The 18,574-nt window shown below is 55.2% G+C and overlaps 6 protein-coding genes across 6 annotated transcripts; 1 reads left to right on the plus strand and 5 right to left on the minus strand.

Annotated features, from left to right (window-relative positions):
• Positions 1-409: 409 nt before the first annotated feature.
• DICSQDRAFT_58535 (uncharacterized protein) lies at positions 410-2,536 on the minus strand (the record flags this gene model as incomplete). Its single annotated transcript, XM_007364922.1, has 5 exons — positions 410-580; positions 723-883; positions 946-1,054; positions 1,111-1,926; positions 1,988-2,536. The coding sequence occupies 5 exons, from the start codon at positions 2,534-2,536 to the stop codon at positions 410-412; spliced, it is 1,806 nt and encodes a 601-aa protein (XP_007364984.1).
• Positions 2,537-4,077: 1,541 nt separating this feature from the next.
• On the minus strand, positions 4,078-6,290 carry DICSQDRAFT_154670 (uncharacterized protein). The gene is made up of 12 exons (XM_007364923.1): positions 6,024-6,290; positions 5,805-5,968; positions 5,617-5,752; positions 5,540-5,564; positions 5,401-5,478; positions 5,193-5,350; positions 5,025-5,139; positions 4,894-4,974; positions 4,589-4,844; positions 4,449-4,535; positions 4,217-4,385; positions 4,078-4,152 (listed from the first exon to the last, which is right to left on the minus strand). Exons 1-11 carry the CDS (start codon positions 6,173-6,175, stop codon positions 4,234-4,236), a joined length of 1,404 nt encoding a protein of 467 aa, XP_007364985.1. The 5' UTR covers positions 6,176-6,290; the 3' UTR covers positions 4,078-4,152; positions 4,217-4,233.
• Positions 6,291-9,247: 2,957 nt separating this feature from the next.
• DICSQDRAFT_12400 (uncharacterized protein) lies at positions 9,248-9,712 on the minus strand (the record flags this gene model as incomplete). The annotated part of the gene is made up of 1 exon (XM_007364924.1): positions 9,248-9,712. A coding segment is annotated over one exon (465 nt), but the record flags the coding sequence as incomplete, so codon positions are not given.
• A 1,629-nt stretch (positions 9,713-11,341) lies between these two features.
• DICSQDRAFT_104630 (uncharacterized protein) lies at positions 11,342-12,869 on the minus strand (the record flags this gene model as incomplete). The annotated part of the gene is made up of 4 exons (XM_007364925.1): positions 12,551-12,869; positions 12,168-12,494; positions 12,042-12,114; positions 11,342-11,891 (listed from the first exon to the last, which is right to left on the minus strand). Coding segments are annotated over exons 3-4 (564 nt in total), but the record flags the coding sequence as incomplete, so codon positions are not given.
• Positions 12,870-13,830: 961 nt separating this feature from the next.
• Positions 13,831-16,174, plus strand: DICSQDRAFT_58739 (uncharacterized protein; the record flags this gene model as incomplete). The annotated part of the gene is made up of 8 exons (XM_007364926.1): positions 13,831-14,035; positions 14,096-14,286; positions 14,341-14,826; positions 14,883-15,372; positions 15,436-15,663; positions 15,737-15,937; positions 16,003-16,092; positions 16,146-16,174. 8 exons carry the CDS (start codon positions 13,831-13,833, stop codon positions 16,172-16,174), a joined length of 1,920 nt encoding a protein of 639 aa, XP_007364988.1.
• Positions 16,175-16,443: 269 nt separating this feature from the next.
• On the minus strand, positions 16,444-18,083 carry DICSQDRAFT_169307 (PCI-domain-containing protein; the record flags this gene model as incomplete). The annotated part of the gene is made up of 7 exons (XM_007364927.1): positions 16,444-16,733; positions 16,789-16,938; positions 16,995-17,257; positions 17,310-17,528; positions 17,587-17,728; positions 17,782-17,974; positions 18,030-18,083. 7 exons carry the CDS (start codon positions 18,081-18,083, stop codon positions 16,444-16,446), a joined length of 1,311 nt encoding a protein of 436 aa, XP_007364989.1.
• Between the last annotated feature and the right edge of the window lie 491 nt (positions 18,084-18,574).

Raw genomic sequence — 18,574 nt, forward strand, 5'->3', positions numbered from 1 at the left:
ACAAGATATCTGGGCAAGATGTGGTGGTGGTAGATGCAAGAGAGTGAGAGAGAAGGTATGGACAAAGCGGAGGCTGAGGCTAAGACGTCGACGAAGGCCTATTCAGGACGAGCAGCGCGTGGGAACGCCCGATCTGCGTGGAGTCACGCCAACACGCGTGGGTCACACCCTATACGCGTGTATCCCACACGACGCGTGCAGGACGCGTGTCGTCGAGAGCCCGTCAGCTGCCTCGACGTTTGCCTTGCTCAGTCGTCGTAGATCGTCAGTCTATCTTCCCCCTTCCTGAGATGTAAGGGCGTAGGGTTACGCGACACCTCGCCTTTAAGTTCTAGGGTCGAACACATTGATACAGAACACGGTGTAGAGGACAGCATTAGATAGCAAAATGACGAGTGAGTTTGGACCGTCAAGCCTTCGTGAACCACCTCTTCAGGCTCAACTGCCCAATCACATCAACCGCCTTCTTCACCTCGAACCGATCCACCCCGCTCCGGTGCAGCGCAAACTCCTTCGCAACGCTCCCCGCGGCCGCAGCCGCAGGCACGAACACCCGGAGATCCACCAGCCGCTCGAACGCCTGCCCAACCCAAATCCAAACGCAGCCGATCAGCATCTTTGCCTTCGCCTTCGCTCGCATGGCCCCGCGGCACGCGCGACCGAAGGAAAAACAGAACAGTGGGGGGACGTACCGAAAAGAGCACCTCGCGGCTGCAGCGGACCATCCCGACACCGCCCCCCGCGACTTGCACGGGCGCGGACTGGGACGTGCGCACCTGCGTCTTGAACGCGTCGTGTAGCATCTCGAACGTGAACGTGTCGTGCCCCGAGGCGGACGCGTGCACGGACGCGATGAGCAGGCACACTGCCGGATACGGCAGCGCTGTGCAGAGGGCATCGGTCGGCGCTTGCCACAGCGGAAGCGCGACGGAAAAAGGCACTCACTGTCCAAGGGGGCCAGCCGTGGTGGGCACCGCTGGCTCTTCGTGGCCGAGTCGAGCTTCTCGATCGTAGGAAATGGGGACGAGGGGCTGAGGTCCAGAGCCAAGCGGGTCTGTTTGGCTTGTTCAGCGGCGCGCAAACACCATCCGGCGCCGGAACCATACTCACCATGATGCGTCGGAACATCTGGAAGTCCCTCGTCAGAGCATACGTCTCCTTCAACGCCTCGACAACGTCCTCGCTCCCCGCGAACGCCTCCACCGCCTTCGCCCACATGCGCCCCCACTCCTTCTCGTCCGCGCCCTCCTTAGCGCCTTCGCTCACCACGGACGCGCCAAGGACCGCCTGAGCGAGCTGCACCCAATGCTCCATCTTCGCCGGACACGCCGTCCGGATCATCCGTCCTGAGAATCGGCTCTTGACGCGCTTCTCGAGCAGGTTGATCGTGTCGACGCGCGCGGTGACCCCGACGACCGCCATACCGCTCCCGCTCCCCGTCCCCGTGCGACAGGCCTGCGCGGTGTCGAGCAAGCAATAGAGCAGCGCCTGGCGCGCGTGCGTCGCGAAGAGGTCGAAGCCGTCTAGGACGATGATCGTCGGCCGGGGAAGGGTGGGGATCATCGAGATGAGCGCAAGGAGGTGCGCGGGCGGGGGGAGCGTGATGGCGAGCCGTGCGTTTTCGGCCGGGGGTAGGGCAGGAGCGCGTTCGACGAACGGGTTCTCGTCGTCGTCTCCATCGGCGTCCACGTCCAGATCGGCATCTAGGCTTGCATCGCCTTCTGCTTGCTGCTCTGCGGGCGCAGGTGCGCTTTGCTCCTCGTCTTCCGCGTCTTCCGGGTCGTTAGGGAGGAAAGACTGTCCCGTCTGTTGGGCAAGCTGCCAGGCGATCTCACGGATCGCCAGTCGATCGTTGTGTTGCGCGTGGCCAGATAGGCGGACGACGATGGGTTTCGAAGGCAACTGGGCGATCGCTTTCTCCACGATCTAGGGTAAGGACCGCATGATGAGGAGGGGCATTCGTAGTAGACAAGCGGTAGAGACGTACCTGTGTCTTGCCGCTTCCACTAGGACCAATGAGCATACAACTGTTGCCCTCCCCGCGGACGACAGAGCCCGTGAGCAGCTCGCTAAGTTGCTCGTACGCGGCGTTGTTGGTCGGCGGGTAGTCCTCGCCATAGACTTCAATCTCGTCGATCTCTGGAGGATGTTGCAGCGATTTGAGGATAGCGCGCTTCTGGCGCTCAAGCAAGGGGTGCAAGTGATCAGGGAGGATCCGCGGCAACTCGTCGGCGGGTCGTTCCACTTGCTTCCCTTTTCGCTTCGACGGTGAGGCAGGGATAGCCCGTAGTGTAGCACGGGACGGTGATTCTGGCAGCTGCACATGCGGGAGACGCGACTGTAACGGATCTGGAGAAGGTGTCCTTGCTCCGCGCTGTCTCCCAGCGGATGGAGGGGGAGGCTTACGCTTACTGGGGCTTCCGATAGTCGACGGGAACGCAGCCGGTAGCCTAGGCGTACCCGTTGCGAGTATGCGCGCAGACGCAGTCGGGGGCGGTGCTGGTGAGCCCTGGTTGCGTCTGACCGTGGCAAGCATGCGCCGAGGAGTGAGTATCTCGACACACTGCATGATCATTCGAGGGGTGCCTCCCCGAGCAGATCCCGCGGCGCGCGATGGTGTAGTCGGCCGAACGTTGACGCGCTTGGAGGGGGTCAGAAGAAGCTCGTCTTCAGAGCTTTCAGGCTCCTCCGCTTGAGGTTGTGGAGGGGCCGCTGCCTTGGCAGGAGAGGGATTTCTTGTGGGCGATGGCTCTGGATGTAGGACGGCCTTGCGCCGACCTCGTCTCTTTGGTGTAGAGGGCGAAGGGTCCTGATGTGGCTCGTCGTTCTCTACCTCCATCGGCTGTTCATCGCTAGCAGCAGCTTTGGGTGCAGGAGACTTTCCCCGCCGTGCTCGCTTCGGACGAGAGCCCTCGGCAGGTAGGTGAGATTCGCTCGCGGCTTGTGTCTACAGAATCGCTCGCATGTGAGATGAGATGTTGCGTACGACACCCAAACGCACCTTTCTTGCAGGCCGTCCGCGCTTCTTGGGCTCTTGGATAGGTGACAGCGGCCGCGGCTCTGGTGGTTCCTGCGCATGCACCTCTTTCACCGCCTCCGGTTCGACCTACCATGGATGTTCGTATCCAAGCATTCCATAACATGATATAACGCATACCTTCTTTGGCCTCCCTCTTCTCTTCGGAGGGAGAACAGGCTCAGCCCCTTGTGCATCCTGAACTGTGGATTGTGGTTTACGAGCTCGAGTCACTCGTGAAGGGGGGTTCGTAGACGTCGCGACACTTGTCATATTTTCAGCATCTCCCTCTACTGTCTTCCGCTCCTCATCTGCTTTGTTTGGTCGTCTTGTCCTCTCGGCAAGGGGAAGTTCTGCGACCTGTGAATCGTCGGTGGTTGTCGTGTTTCGTGTCCTGCGCCGTGTAGGAGGGGGCTGTTCATTCGTCGCTGTAGGCGCCGCCTTGCGTTTGGGTGGCATCAAGGAAGAGACAGGGGTTGAGAGGCTGGCTCACAGTGGGAGACGAGAGTTGGACAAGAGCAGCTTCGCGCCGAGAGCTTGCTCTGAGGATGAGCGCTCACGAGCCACAGGCGCGAATAGTCACGCGTGACCGACGCGCACCTGACGCGTCCAACAAATGGCGCCCACACGTCGCGTCGCGTCAAGTCCACCGCTGGACATCTCTCCCACAACATAAACTCCGCGGCGGCGCGACTCTTAGAAATTATATACTTGTCTGCTTAGCCGGCGTTGCTGTTTTACCACATCTGCGAGGATCGAGCAAGACACGACCATGTAATACCATGATCTCTTCACGTTGACTCATTATTCTTGCTCGGCTCCTTGAATAATTTGTGTCGGGAGAGAGACTTGTTTATGTCGTGAGTTCCTTTGACGGAATTCAGTGTTTAGGGACCTCCCTCTTCGGTGCTATACATGCACCGCGGGATGCCTGCGCGATGGGTGGCACTTTTGGCGCCCATGGTACCCGGGGTACCACCGTACCAGTAAATTCGACACACACTTGCTCAAAGCAAATATCCGCACGCTCCACTTCACTCAGAATAATCGCGTCTAAATCTCGAGCGACCGTCAAGTAGCCCAAGGAATTTCGCCCTAGGCTCTACCAAATATACTCTATTGATCAATCGGAAACACTTGAAAGTGCGTGAGACATACGCGACTGAGCGGGGATGGGAGTGAAGAGAGAATGTGACTTACGAAGTGTACAACCTCTATCAGATGTGCGACCCAGCGATGATACCAACCTCTCCTACTAGCCTCTCAATGTCTTCAACAAGGAGGCGGCCCGCTTCCGTCTTCTTCATCTTGCGCTCCAGCAACTTGCCAACGCGCTCCGACACCTCCATGTCTTCCTTGATATGATTACCTGAGAAGCGAAGTCAACAACTTGTAGATAGTCTGCAAATCGCACGTGGTAGTCTGGACTTACTGATGAGCGTTTGGTTTTTATACCGGTTCTCAGGTCCTGGAGCGATAAGGGTTCCGGCTTGCGCAAGGAACAGGTCAATCTGTTGCGCTGCAGGTGAATGGGTCAATAGAGTGGGTGTATGACGAGTCCGCTGTACATACATTCGGCGGCTCGTCGGCGTATCAAATGCAATGCTTCCTCGAAGGCCTGGATCGATATTGAAGTTCGATGCCAATTGAGATATAGTCTGTCACAAACCAGGCCACTACTCACACCTGCGTGCGCAGGGACTTCAGATGCTCTGCTGCGATTGACTACGGAAAGCCGCAGTATGTCTAGATGTCCTTGAGCGCTGTTGGACTCGTCGTGCAACGCGTCCCGCAAAGCAGGCAGGGCCTCATTGGCGAATTCCGTCAACTGTGTGCCATGTGAGAACCTCATGTAGTACTGTGGAATGAAGACTTACCATTTGAAATGATTGTGCGCATGCTAGGGTCAACGCCGCGGACTGATTAACGAGATCGTGCAGTTGGTTTTCTTTTTCATCCTGGAGTATCTCATATCAGGAATGATCTATGTGAACAAGGATTAGTGTACCAAACGCCGTGACAGATCTCGTAAGTCTTCCGCTCCATCCGGTTCCGAGGGAAGAGGACTGTGATATTGCACGGCCAGTCGAGCTTGGGCCTCCGCAGCAGCGCGCAGCGCTTGACTATGTTGAAAACAAATCAGACGTATCATCGCTTGACAGCCACTGACACTCACAACATTGTCGCAACCTCGTCATCATCTGCAGATGCGTTCATCGATCTTGCGACGGCCAAGAGGAGACGTTGCTTGGCTTTGTTCACCCGTGAAGGCAGTACTGAATCGTTGGGTTGCAGAGAAAGGCGTGAAGCACGCAGGGCGTGAGCTTGCAAAGCCTATGTATAGTTGTCAGCTTGTGTCCCCTTGCGGCGATAGATACGCTCACCGCAAGTGCGTCTCGCGTGTGCTCCGTGGTTCGACTCTTAGTAGGGCCTCTTAGATGAGGGATCGTTTCAACATGAGTCTGTACGTGATACAAAGGATTAGTGGGACGTAACCACAAACATGGTGGCATCAAAGCTGACCTGCGTCATATTGGCGCTCCTACGACTGTCGGAAGCTGGTAAGGCTGGGCTACTCTTCACAGACACTGGTAACAAACCGGAGTTCGTCGAGTAATCTCGCAATCTCAGCAAAGCGTTCATTGCGTATCTTGGCTTTCCGCTCCAGGACGGAGAGTAGGACGACTGTCGTCCGCTTCTCCGCGAGTTTCGCCTGCATCTCTCCCTTCTCGCGTTCTATCGGATGAAGTAAGAGGGAATCGCGTCTGCATGCTGGATACTGCCATACCGAGACTTTTCAAGGGCTGCATCTGTTCCATCCGGGCGGTTTGCGCGCCCGTAAACAAAACGCGACCGTTCGTGAGACGAGACTCCGCTCGCCGGACGCTGGTAAACAGCGCATCAGCATCCAGGTCAGCATACGGCTTCTTGGCTGTTGTGGACCCGCGAGTTCTGCAAAACCGAACGCGTTGATCATGCGGTCTATCAGTGCAAGTCAGGCACATACTGTTGAATGGCGCTTCTAGCGACTGCAGCCCCTTTTCTGCCTGAGATGTGGCGAGCGATCACGTCAAGTACATCGGCCATTCGACCCTTGTACAATCTTCCAATTTCTTCTATGGATATCTCAGGAGCGTCAATCTGTCGTAGGGACGTCATGATATCCTCCTGTGTTGTCGAGTTTCTCGCTGATCCGCCAGTGGTATTCTTATTGCTACAATGTCAGAAAGTAATCTGTGGGCCTGGCGCAGACAGCTGAGTGTGAGCACAAAGTACCAAGCATACCTTGCAATCTCTGGCGCCATATTGATACTGACGAGATGGGAGTAAAGGAACGTGGCATGCTGGAACACAGTCACGGTGTGGTCGACTCAAGCGCTTAGACTTTTGTCCTTAGGCGCCTATGTTGAAAAGATGCCTACCATGTTTGACCCGACACCATTAATCTCATATCGGGCGGCCACAACATCTTTGGGTCCAAAGTCCTTAGCACTTTCTGGCCAATTGCCTGCTCTCATTGATTTCGTCCCGGGTTACTACTGCCAGTTATTCCTTCTGACGCTATCTCATCAAGACTACTTTTACACGTTACGTGAGTGGATGCGTACTGGAAGATACGAATTGGGTCTGATATGTCGAAGTGTAACTGACTGTGAACATAGTAGTACCTCGATTAGTCCGATCCAGCCAGACCCGATGAAGGTAGGAGGGCCTCCGAACTCGTAAGATGCAAGCCTAAAGGAATACTAACGTTTGTATGTAGTGCTAGCGAACGATGGATCTGAGTGAAAGACAGTGTCTTGAGCGCGCCGTGTAAACTAGTGAGTGCGTTGTACTGACCCATCAAGATCCTACGTGGTTGAATGCCGCCCTACCTCCTCGAGAGAATTTCGTGCGGAGTTGCGCGAGCTCCTCCCGTACTGCAACAATATCCTTCTGTAGAGCATGGCGGCTAGGGGTCTCCTCGGCTGCCACGCTGGCACCGGGATCGGAGCTATGGCCGTACGCTGCCACAGTGGCGACCCCCGCGCCAGAGGATGGGGAGTTGCTGCTCTCTCTCCGCATATTGAGAGGCACCAGCGGCTTCCAAGCAGTGGCATGATATCTGATATCTAACACGGATTTCGTCTCCGGCTGTGCCGAGTCGGCGCCCGTTGTCGATTCAGTCGCCTCCTTCCGATAGGCGGTGCGCACGTGTTGTCGTCCAGTTCGCCTGCACTTGCAGAACAGGAGACAGCATAGCAGGGCGAGTGCTGAGACACCCCCTATCGTCGTCCCCACAATGGCACGTGTCGGTACACGGCGCCGTGTACTAGATGGGTCCAGCGTAGGGGACGCAGCAGTCGATGTGGTCGGCTCTGCGGGGGGTCTTGACTGTGTTTGGGGTTTGGATGGTGAGTGAGTGATAGCAGGTGGACTACGTCTGGATGCTGATGCGTCAGAATTGAACGTACGCCGCAGCTTGGATGTGGAAGGAGCGACCGACCTTGGGGATGACGACACCGACGCGTTTGACGACATTGACGTGTTTGACAATGCCGACGTGTCCGACGATGCCGACGCGTTTGATGACACCGGGGCAGGAACATTCGGCTCTGTCTCGGATGTGTACACGAGGTAGTCGAAGAGTATCAAGGGAGTGGTACCTCGTCCGCGGATGATGAGGGTATGTGCTACGTTCTCGAGAGTCGTGTTTGCGAACACCAGCACATCATACAGGATCGAGCAGGATGCGTCCGGGACGTTGTTGTACTGTCCAGCAACTTCGTCGTCAAGGATGAAGGAGAGCTGTGACGAGGTGTCGACGGCAGGGAAGATGTTTGCCACCATGTGGTAGACATAGACCGCACTTCCCGTAAAGATCACCGTGATGTCGGCATCTTGACCATCCTGCCAGCGGATGGCATGCCACGTTTGGCGGTAAACTTGGCTCGTGTCCACTTGGAGAATACTTAACCCACAAGGGATGTCGTCCAAACCTTGTTCCCAATATATGGGAGGGGTGTAGGCCGGTGGAACACCAGTCTTTTCGTCTCCGTATTCGTCGTCAATGGTGTAGTTGACTAGAACGGACTGCGCTAATGCTACCCATAACGGGAGTAGGAGGTACGAGGTGAACACGACCATGAGCCTAGGCTACAGAAACACCATATCCTTTTGCCCTAACTTCTACCCTAAGTACTACACCATGCAACAGTCCGTTACCACCGCGGTTTACCGCCTTGTAAGCCTTGTATAGGTCAGACTGCACGAAACGTCACTCCAGGTGAGGTCCCCGGTCGACCGTCGTGTTGGGGCAACGATGCAACGAGGTGAGGTGAGCCTTTCTTGATGGTCCAAGCACAGGTCGGTCTATCGAGAGTTCACATATTAATATACAGGTTGATCGTACGGCTGTTGAGGCGACAATGTACCCTCGGCGTGGGTAAGAAGCAGCACATGGCCTGGCTTGTGCTATCGGCATAACAAGATCGTGGCCGTTGTCGGACGAACTTGAGCAGGGCTGTGTAGGATTTTTCTCCTCTCCTCGCCATATCGTGGAACTCCCGTAATGACTCAGTCATTGCTTTATGTATAGGCCGCAGGTCAAGGTGTATAGCTATCATTCTCCTACAACACAAACAATATCTAGCTCGGGTCAAAGTCAGAACATCCGAGTTCGCTCGAACTGTGTAGAAACAAGCATGGGATTGCCATTCGGCTGGAAAAGCTGGTAACAAGTAGATAAGTATGAACCAGCGTACACCAGCTGGAACCTGAACGTACACAACACTGATTGTCAATCGCCATAGACTATCAGTCCAGTCAGGACTCTCAACTCTCCTGGTCGAAGGCCATCGAATCTTCATATCTTGCTGTACTGGGCACAGAAGGGATGCTGCGATGACAGATTATATCTAGGGGGTTAAGGCCCTGGGTGACCTCCTCCGATCGGGTATTGATCATACCGGTGGAACGTGGAAGAGAGGCTCGTGGGTTCATGATCGGAGACGTGCCAGCATGAGCCTTATATGAGTAGTCCGAGCCAACGTCCGACTCGGACGCCGTAAGACCGGTGAGGGATGCCCCATTCCATCCAGTGAATAAGGGGTGGGAACGGGAGTATAGTAGACGTCGCCGGAGTGCATAGAACAGTATGACGATCAACGTGATCCCTGATATCCCCCCTAATAGTCCTCCGACAAGCTTGGGGACATTGAGATGGTCCTGGGGAGGTAGATCGGAAGTTGTCGTGTAGACGACATAGTCGAAGAGGAAGAGGGAGTCGTTGAGTCCGTTGAAACGGATCTCGAGGGAGTGCTCCATATTCGGGAGGGATGTTTCGACGTATACGGGTGTATTGTACTCGATCACCGAGCTAGTATTGGGATCGTGGACATATTGATGGACGAGTTCGTTGTCCAGGAAGAAGCTGATATTAGCGAAGGTAGTGACGTTTGGGATAGAGTTGGGAACTATGCCGTAGACGTAGACCGCTACGCCTGTGAATGCAACATTGATTACACGATCAGCCTGTCCGCGCTCGTATGTTGTATCGTGCCAAGTTCCATTGAATACCTGGGAGACATTCAGTATTCCAGGGGTTATGGAACAGTGGTCGCAGGTCGCTCCTTGAGCCCACAATTCCGGAGGGGAGTACTGAGGGAATATCCCTTCCTCGATGTCTCCGTATTGATCATCTATGGTGCGGTTGACAAGCGATGAAGCAGTAAGCATAGGTGATAGTAGGAAATAGAACAGGTAGAAAGTTGGCTTAAGACAGAGGAGGCTGGGGTGACAACAACTGCCACGCATCTTGTGGTTCTAGCAGGTGCTACTCCTTTTTCCGACCAGGTTTATAGATTGCGCAGGAAAACCCCGGTAGTCGTGGGGGGCTTCGGTCTTCATCGAGTCCCTCGGTCGCATGGCGGACATTCCATGATTTCATTGATGGTTGCGACAGAGCCATGACCACTCATTGAACCTACTACACACAGGGCTAGCCGGTACACTGCGTGGGGAAAACTCTGCGCACTACAGAGGCCTCGCCTAGCCACGTGAACTCTTTGGAACAAGGTTAGCACTCTCGTGGCAATGAGACTATGTGGAGAGCACAACTTGTGTCCGAATTCTAGTGGCAGTTGCTTCCACTGCCTCGCCGCAGGATCCGCCAGTGTCAGATGGATGCGAAGTGCGTCGATGGGCAAAATCGTGCGCAACAATTGGCAAACACATGGATCGAGATGACTGCGATAGCACTTGAACACGGTGGACGGAACGGAAAGCAGGATGATTCGATCGCGACGCGCTCAATTCTTGTTGGCCGCTCAATTTGCCGCGCGCTTGACGGGCGTCTATAGAGGGCTGCTAGAAATCCCGACCGGAAGACCGCTTGCTGAATCTCGAGCACCATCCCTTCAATTTTGCTCAAATTTGCAGGAACATATTGAGTTCATAACTGGGCTGCTGGCGGCGTTTGAGTGAGTGAGCAGGACGTACCGCTATGGGCGCTCCCATGCTGGTACATACCCTGGCCCCCTCAAGCGCGCGGCGAACTGAGCGGTCGACAAGAATTGAGCACGCCTATTGAGATATTGAGATACTCGGCGAAGATGGTAGGTTACAAAATCTGCTATCGATACACAACATGATCTATATGTGATCGATGGCAAGCCGGGGTGCTCAAGAGATGATCAGATCATGAGAGACGGCACAGTTTCAAGTACTTCTTCGACTTGAAGCGGCGCATGATGAGCGACCTCATCTCGTAACAGTCTCATACGGTGGCGGTCTTTCCACCCCGTCCACTGCCTCCCTCAATCTCCCAACCTCCTCTCGGATGGCTTGAAGCTCGTCTTCGAACCTACCGGTCTCGCGCGGATCTCGGGCTGAGTCCCCACTGGCATCGGCATACACGTCCACCACGGACGTCCTCTCTGACGGTCGACCGTCAACTGCGCGGAGTTGCGCTTGGATCCCAAGTACGACAGGCAACTCCCTCAGGTGCGGAGATGAGATACATCCCGTCTCGAGGACAGGATGGACGGTGGTAGCCTCGACTCGCCGGGGCTCCTGTCGTATTGCAAAGACCTGTCGGCGTTTTCGGCTCCGCCTACGAAGGGATATGAACGTCGTCAACGATAGAAGCAGCGCAACCGCGATTCCGAGCAAAGTACCGAGGAGAGGGGTTGTGGCGGAGGTACCAGGGGACGCGGCCAGAGATGCGCCGGTACAGCACATGACAGATGCCATAGTGGGAGTATCGAAGGAGTGCGAAGTTGCGGTATGGGCTATGTCTGTAGAGGCAGTACTGGAGGCGTCCTGCGTGGTCTCGGTCGTATTGGCGGTGTACACGACGTAATCAAATAGGAGTAGGGAAGAGTTCGGCCCGCTGGCACGGATATCGAGAAAGTGCTCAGCGTCGGGAAGGGTGGTGTTCGCATACACAAGCACGTTGTACGCGTAAGCGTAATTTGAAGTTTCGTCAACTTCATGAACGAATTGGCCGACAGATTCGTTGTGAAGGATGAAGCTGAGATTGGTGAAGGTGGTGACATCACTACCGGCCTGGTTAGGCACGATGTGGTAGACGTATACAGCTACGCCTGTGAACCCCACGGTAATCACGCGTTCGGGGTCACCTGGATGATATGTCGAATCATGCCACGTTCTATCGAATGTCAGGGAGGCATCCAGACGCGCAGCGCATGTCAAGCATTGGGAGCCTTGGTTCCATCCTCCCTGAGGAGAGTACGCGGGCAAAAGGCCCGTTGTATCGTCGCCGAGCTCGTCATCTATCGTATGATTGAGAAGCGCAGCGCAGCTGGAGACCGAGGACAGGAGAAAGTGGAGGATTAATGAGCGAGTCGGCATTGTGATTTGTTGAAAAGACCGCCTGCGGACACAACGGGTTTAGTTAGAGTGGTGAAAGTATCGCTGAATGGCTCATCAATGGCGTATCAACCACGACGCAGGAAAAGACAAACGTAGCAGTGTGCCCGACTGAGCTGACCCTCCAGGCCTGCGCATCTCGAGAATGACTCACCGTATTGGAGCCATTTGTGACGACCTTCTCAGTGTTCTCTTACTGGATGCCTTGGATACAGAGCATAGTGACGCTACATTTTCCCTTTTAGCCACACTGAGTCAGCGGAAGAAATCAGATACATACAATCTCACATCCAATGCGCGAACCCTCGCAGCTCTCCCGGATCACCACCTTCCGAGTCGGAGTCCGACTCGTCCTCCGCTTCTTCCAGCTCCTCACTCCCAATCCACCAAGTCGGGCCTGACCCCAAACCCTCATCCCAATCACGTCTTATTCGCGCTTCCCAATGGCCATTACTGCGACATCGATCTCGCATCACCTCCACACGGATACTCGGATGGGGCTGAAAATTCTTGAGATGACAAACAGAAGTGTTGTACTGGAAAGTGGACGGTTGAAAGCGGACGCAGGTGAATAGCAGAGGGCGCTGCGTTTGAGCTATAGTGCATCCTATGACTTCAATCAGACAAGACAAAACAACGGGTCATGTTGGTGGCAACACTCACCGAACACGAAACTGAGACCGCGCCATAACTCGTCCACGACTGTGCTTGATGCACAACTTAGGTTAGAGAGACGGAGGTGGGTCATTGAGGGAGAATGGTGAACCCAGAGCTCGATGGAGACGTTCGAGCAAACGACGTGTAGGTGCCGTAAGGCTGGGAAGCACGGCGGTGGCGGTGGACAAAGTCGGACGCACCCACCAGGGAACGTAGGAGGAGGTCCACAAAACGTGAACTTCCGTAGAGCAGGGAGCTTCGCAGGAAGTTGTATCGCGCTAAATTCCCAGGAGTGCACGATGGAGAGCGTGGCGAGGTCGTCGGCAGCGGCCTTTAGAACAGATGGTAGTAGCTGGGAGAGCTCTGTGTCGATGATTTTCTGAAACGACATCCAGACGCACCACTGAGGCCGGTTCACTAAATTGTCGGACCCGTCGGCCCTGACGACATTGCAGCGAGGCATGCGCCCGTCTCTGACTCTCGCCACCTCCTGCCCATCTCTCCAGGTTGAAACGAATAGATGGCGGACTCGGACTGTCGTGCGCGCACGCTCCCTCTTCAGGCAAGTCAAGAACAACTTGGTTTGCCTGAGACTGGTCAAAGCGACGGATCCGTAGCGGATAGGGCGAACAACATCCAAGAAGTATCGCGACACGAGCGAGAGGGAACGACCAGTGTGACCGCCATCTGTGCAAGCATAAGAGAATATGTTCTCGAGCAGCTCGAGTGGAAGGTGATGAATCGACGTTAGTTCAGACGGTAACGGAGATGGTGATAGATGCGTCATCAAAGACCAGAGTATGTCAAGGTAGAGCGGCCGTTTCGGGAGGTGAGATGGCTCGTAGAGGCTCAAACCTAAGTGTGCAGGGGACATACCTATATCAGCAGCACTCGAGCGTTCAGCCGCGACGTGGACAGCAGTCCCTGAGATCAACCCTCGGCCTCGGGAAAGGGCTATGAACCAAAGTCGCAGCGATGATCCAGGCAGACTCGGGCACCCGAGTGCTCCCCGGTCTCAAAACGTACCTCGTTCCTTGGTTCGGTAATGCACGAACCAGCGTCGTGGGCACTCTATTATGGACCAACCAATCCGATCATGTCCATGAAAGGAGATCTGCAAGGGCGAGCAATAAGACAGGGTGAGAAGGTGGATGGTGTTCGGGCATTCATAACATGGCCGATGGAGGTGGGAAGAGTGGTCCAAGGCATGAATGGCAGCAGGCAGACACCCGGCATGCGCGGCTCCGTCCCCAAATTGTTTTTCTTTCTCCGCTCTTTCCGCTATCATGGCTTCGGGCAGCACAACCACCCAGGAGGAGTCCGCCGGTACCTCAAAACAGACGTTCTCACTGGAGAACATCCTCAGCGGCGACCATGAGAACATCGAACATCCGGAGACCGCCACAAAAGAGGCGCTGAAGGCCACTGGTGGCTGGGATCAAGAGGAAGGGCAAGAGGAAGTCTCACAAGGATTCTGCGTAGAGTGCGAAGGTGTGTTCTGTCGGATCAACGCCGTATGGGATTTGATGATATATTGCGCGGGCCCATCAGACCAACCGGCACAAGTTTTCTGTGAGACGTGCTCGGACAACTTCTGCGAAGTATGCTTCGCGTCCCAGCACCGGAAGGGCACTCGCAAACGTCATGCCAGCAAACCTCTGTCTGGACACCAAGAGAAGAAAGCGAAGGCCAATGATAATGTTGCCGCGCCTGCCGATGAACAAGGGGAGGACGGAGAAAAGGTGTGTGCTGTACGCTCTTCTCCCTCAGATGTGGCACCAAACCATTTACCCAAGATGCATGTGGACGAGCCTGCCGCCGAGGACTCAGATGATGAGTTAGAGCGTGCTGCGGCAGAGGCGGTGTCCTCTAAGACGGATATCGTGCTCTCATCGCAACCTACTCCCGGTTCGTCGGTCGGGGAGTGGTTCGTGGAGCGCTCAAAATACATCCCCATGCGTCTGACTCTCTCGGAGCGGAAATTCCTCCGACTTCTCGAGGCGGCTCTCAACGTGTCTGAGTACACAGACAAGATCGACACAATAGGCTTCGGTCTATCGAAGGCGAAGCGGATCGTGCACCAGATTCGCGAGCTCTGCGCCATCCTGTCCGGTCTCGTGCTGTCCGCCGACTACAAGCAAGGCCAGGAGCTCTTCCAGGACCGTGACTTCCAGTCCAATGAGGAGTTTTACCAGGACATCTTTGAGATTGGACGACGACACAAGATTATGAATCCGGATAAGATGCGGTCAACATACGGCAAGCTAATCTATATCCTTCAGGTAGTTCTTTTTTACTTCTTATATGGGTGAGAAACTTATGGTGACATCCATACCAGGACAGTCAAACACCTGAAGTCAAGGATCTCCTCAACTTTTCCTGTGTGAAGCCGATCTACACGGTGTACAACGTACTCGAGAAGCACGACGCGGTCGACCTGCTTCGAGATGACCTCATCTCGGTCGCTACCAAGGAAATCTACTCCGAAGACCGTTCCCGACGCGAAATCCAGCGTGACATCAAAAGCAAAGAACGTGCCATCGAGACGCTTGCGGGCAAGTACGCACGCCCCGGTCTCCCGCAGGAGCAGATCCGCCAGTGCATCTACAGCATCGGGGATAACCATGCGTTCCTCCGCACCAACCGCGACCCATGCGACCGCATGATTGCATACCTCAAGCAGTACTTCCATCCGAACGATCCCAAAGACCCTAAGAGCAGTCTCGCGATCAAGTCCGGCAAGGGCGGCGCCCGGCTCACGCACGACCACCAGAAGCAGTACGCGTACGTCCTTCAGAGTCTTACGCTATGGCGTGAGATCCTGCATGGTACGTATCGCGACAGAACACCGTGGTAGCTCGTTCTTTAACCTTGACCTCTGCGCCGCCTAGACATGTTCCACTTATGGACCCTGGCCGAGCAGGACCTCCTTAACGAGAACGTCCCCTACCGCCTGCGTGATACTGGTCAGGGCTTGAACCGAGTACAAGCGGCACCGAAGACGTCGCGTATGATGCACGCTATCCTTAACCGTGCTCAGCGTAGCATAGGCTCCTGGGTCGGGTCCTCGGTCATTCACATGGGCGACCACAACGTCCCGAATGCCCTCATGTTCATCGGTGCGTCCTCCTGTCCCCCTTCTCCATGTCCATGTGGGGGAGCCTTGACTGATAAAGGCCATTTGCGTTACAGACAAGTATTCCCAGGTGTACCGCATCCTACTCCCGATATGCAACACGCTCTCCCAGATCCCAAAAATCGCCGAGAACCCAGCGCTTCGGTCTTACATCGACGACGAATGGGGATCACCCGAAGGCCTGGCCCGCGAGATACTGGCAGATTTCTTCCGCCATGGGTTCGATGGCTCGGGGGCCGGCAACTACTTCGATGCAGGTACGGTAGATTTTCATCCTCGTTCCTTTGATGACGGGCGTAGGCTGACATTTCTGCTTACGCAGGATCGTGTATTGACGGACGGCTGACGAGCGCATGGAACTGGTGTTCAACGCTCGAGAAGAAGCGATTCTTCCCTGTCTTCCTTCTGACCGGTATGCGTCTCCAACCTTTGCCGCCGTCCTACCTTTGCTCACTGAAACCCTAGGTTTCATTGGCTTTGATGGAGACTGGTGAATCGGTAGACATTAGATTATCAATTGTCGTCTTGCATGCACATGCCCATTGGGCATCGTAGACCGCTTTCGCATAGTACTGCTTTGCTACAATATCGCCTGAGAATACAACACGTCTATTACAATCCAGCACACGTATATAGGTACCCGCAGCTACCGGTCCTGCGATGACCAAACTCCGCCCAGACGCGTGCAAGAAGATAGCTGGAGTAGCTAACGAAACGTTAGCCGTTTTACATCACCCCACCTCCGCCGACAAATCAACGGCGTTCATGCAACAGCGGCCTGCGCCGCTGCAGCAGGCGTCTCGATGCCAGTGGGGGCAGCAGCGCCGTTCGCGACGGCCTCGGGTGGCGTAGCAGCGGCAGCACTCGGGCCGACTTTCTTGCGGCTCGCAGAGACCGTCTCCAGGACGCTGGCCAGGCCCGTTTTCCACGCCTGCAGCCGCTTCTCCAAGAGCTCCCATTGTTCACGCTCGAATGTGCGGGCGGCGGCGCGATTTACGTGTAGCGTCTGGGCCGTCTGCGAGAGCTTGCCAGAGACAAGGCCAGCGCGAATGACTAAGACAACAGGGGCATGAGTACTGCGTGCATTCTCGGTGCCATGAGGACATACCATCGATCACCCAGGATTCCACCTGCGAGGGCTCGACCTGGAGCGCCGACGCGATGACAGAGTAGGGGATGTCGCGACCGACGTTTTGGAAGCCGAGGGAAGCGAGCGTGAGAAGACGAATCTTGCGCTCTAGTTGTGAGCTATCAAGTTCTGTAAAACTAAGAGTCAAGTGGTGTTTTAGCGTTTATCAATCCTTCTACGCATACCATACTTGGATAGCGCATCGGGATGGCTGCTCGCCCACTGCTGATACTGCGCTAGGCCATCGTTCAAGAAGATTTGAAGGAGCGCGAAAAGCTCATGGTCCTTCGCGGCAACAACGGCGTCAAGGCGGAAGAGGGGGTCGAAATCAAAGTTGTTAGGGAGGCGGAGGGCGGAGGCGATGGCATCGATGGCGGCACTCTGAGCTTCGGGTGACGACGGAGGTAGTGAACGAACGTAGGAGAGTTGGTACTGGTAAGATGCAACACTATGGAGCGTCTGAGCGCCCAAACATACAGGACGGTGAGCATGCTACTCACGGCTGCTCAGACCTCTTGTATGCGTCTACAATCAGCTTGATGAAGCTGCTCTTCTCTTCTGGCGTGACTTCCCATTCCGAAAGCCATTTGTCAACTTCAGTTTGAGAGAGACCGAGTACATCAATGTCGTCGTTCACGCTCGCGAGCTCGAGTAGGGTTTGGTATATGGGTAACCGGAGACCAGACCGCCGCGGAAGAGCATTGAACAGGTTTGAGAGTCTGAGATATGATGAGTACTCAACAGGAGTGATGCAAGATATGATGATGGACTCCGTACATCCGGTATTTTACGGGTGTGTGGTCGGGGGACGCAGAGATGGTGTTCAATAGAGTCGCGAGCTGCGAATGTGTGCTGGGTTCATCGAGAGAGTATAAGACGAGAAAGTGGGAGAAGAGGAGGTTGAAGAATCCCTCAATCTCTGCGTTGAATGATTAGAGATTTTCGAGATGACATAGCTCGGCAAAGACGCACCCTTCTCCGAACCATCTCCAAGCCCTTTCACTTCTGGGAGCACCGTGCCAAAGATCTGCCTTCTCCTCTCTTCATCCTCATCAAGTGGTTTCTGCCCCTCCGGGGTGGCCAAGGACTCCTGGAACGGCTGGATGTATGCGGGCCGTCCTTCCTCGGGTAGTGCACGCGCCAAATAGTTTACGAGTTCGAGGATCTGCGAAGGTATCTAGTCGTCAATCGTCCAATGCAACAAAAGCAATCAGGCACACCTGTTCCTCAAATGTACCCTCTGCGAAGATGGATATCGAGTCCGTTGCGGCCATTTTTGTGATCGGTGCTCTTGCCCAGGTCAAGAAAGCTCGAATTGAGAGGTACGCAGAGCCACAACAGGGACAAACAACGTATCGTTGTTAGACGCGCGTCATTTGTTCCAGATCGCGAACTTGGAAGTTTGGCCGTCGGCGTCCAGGGCGGTACGCGCGCATGCATCCGTATGAGCATCGTTACCTGAGAGACTTAGGCCTCGTTGCACATCACGGTGGCAGCATACAGGGCATACACACATATATTGCTCAGCCAGGTGAGCAGCGTCTGCGGGCTGACGACGTACGAAAGCGGCGTGCCGAAGGAACTCATTTTGGTGCCGCCGAGTTTCGCAAGCCGGGACCTTGTCTGCTCCAGCATGTCATCCGCCGCTCCTCGATCTCTCCCTCAAGGCAGGCCTCTCTAAACTGCCTGCTCATCGACCGACATCGCATACTCTACCATCTCAATAGAATTAGAAGCCATACACCCCCTGGATCGCGTTCGTAAC

Source organism: Dichomitus squalens (assembly GCF_000275845.1).
Source record: "Dichomitus squalens LYAD-421 SS1 unplaced genomic scaffold DICSQscaffold_10, whole genome shotgun sequence".
Lineage (NCBI taxonomy): Eukaryota > Fungi > Basidiomycota > Agaricomycetes > Polyporales > Polyporaceae > Dichomitus > Dichomitus squalens.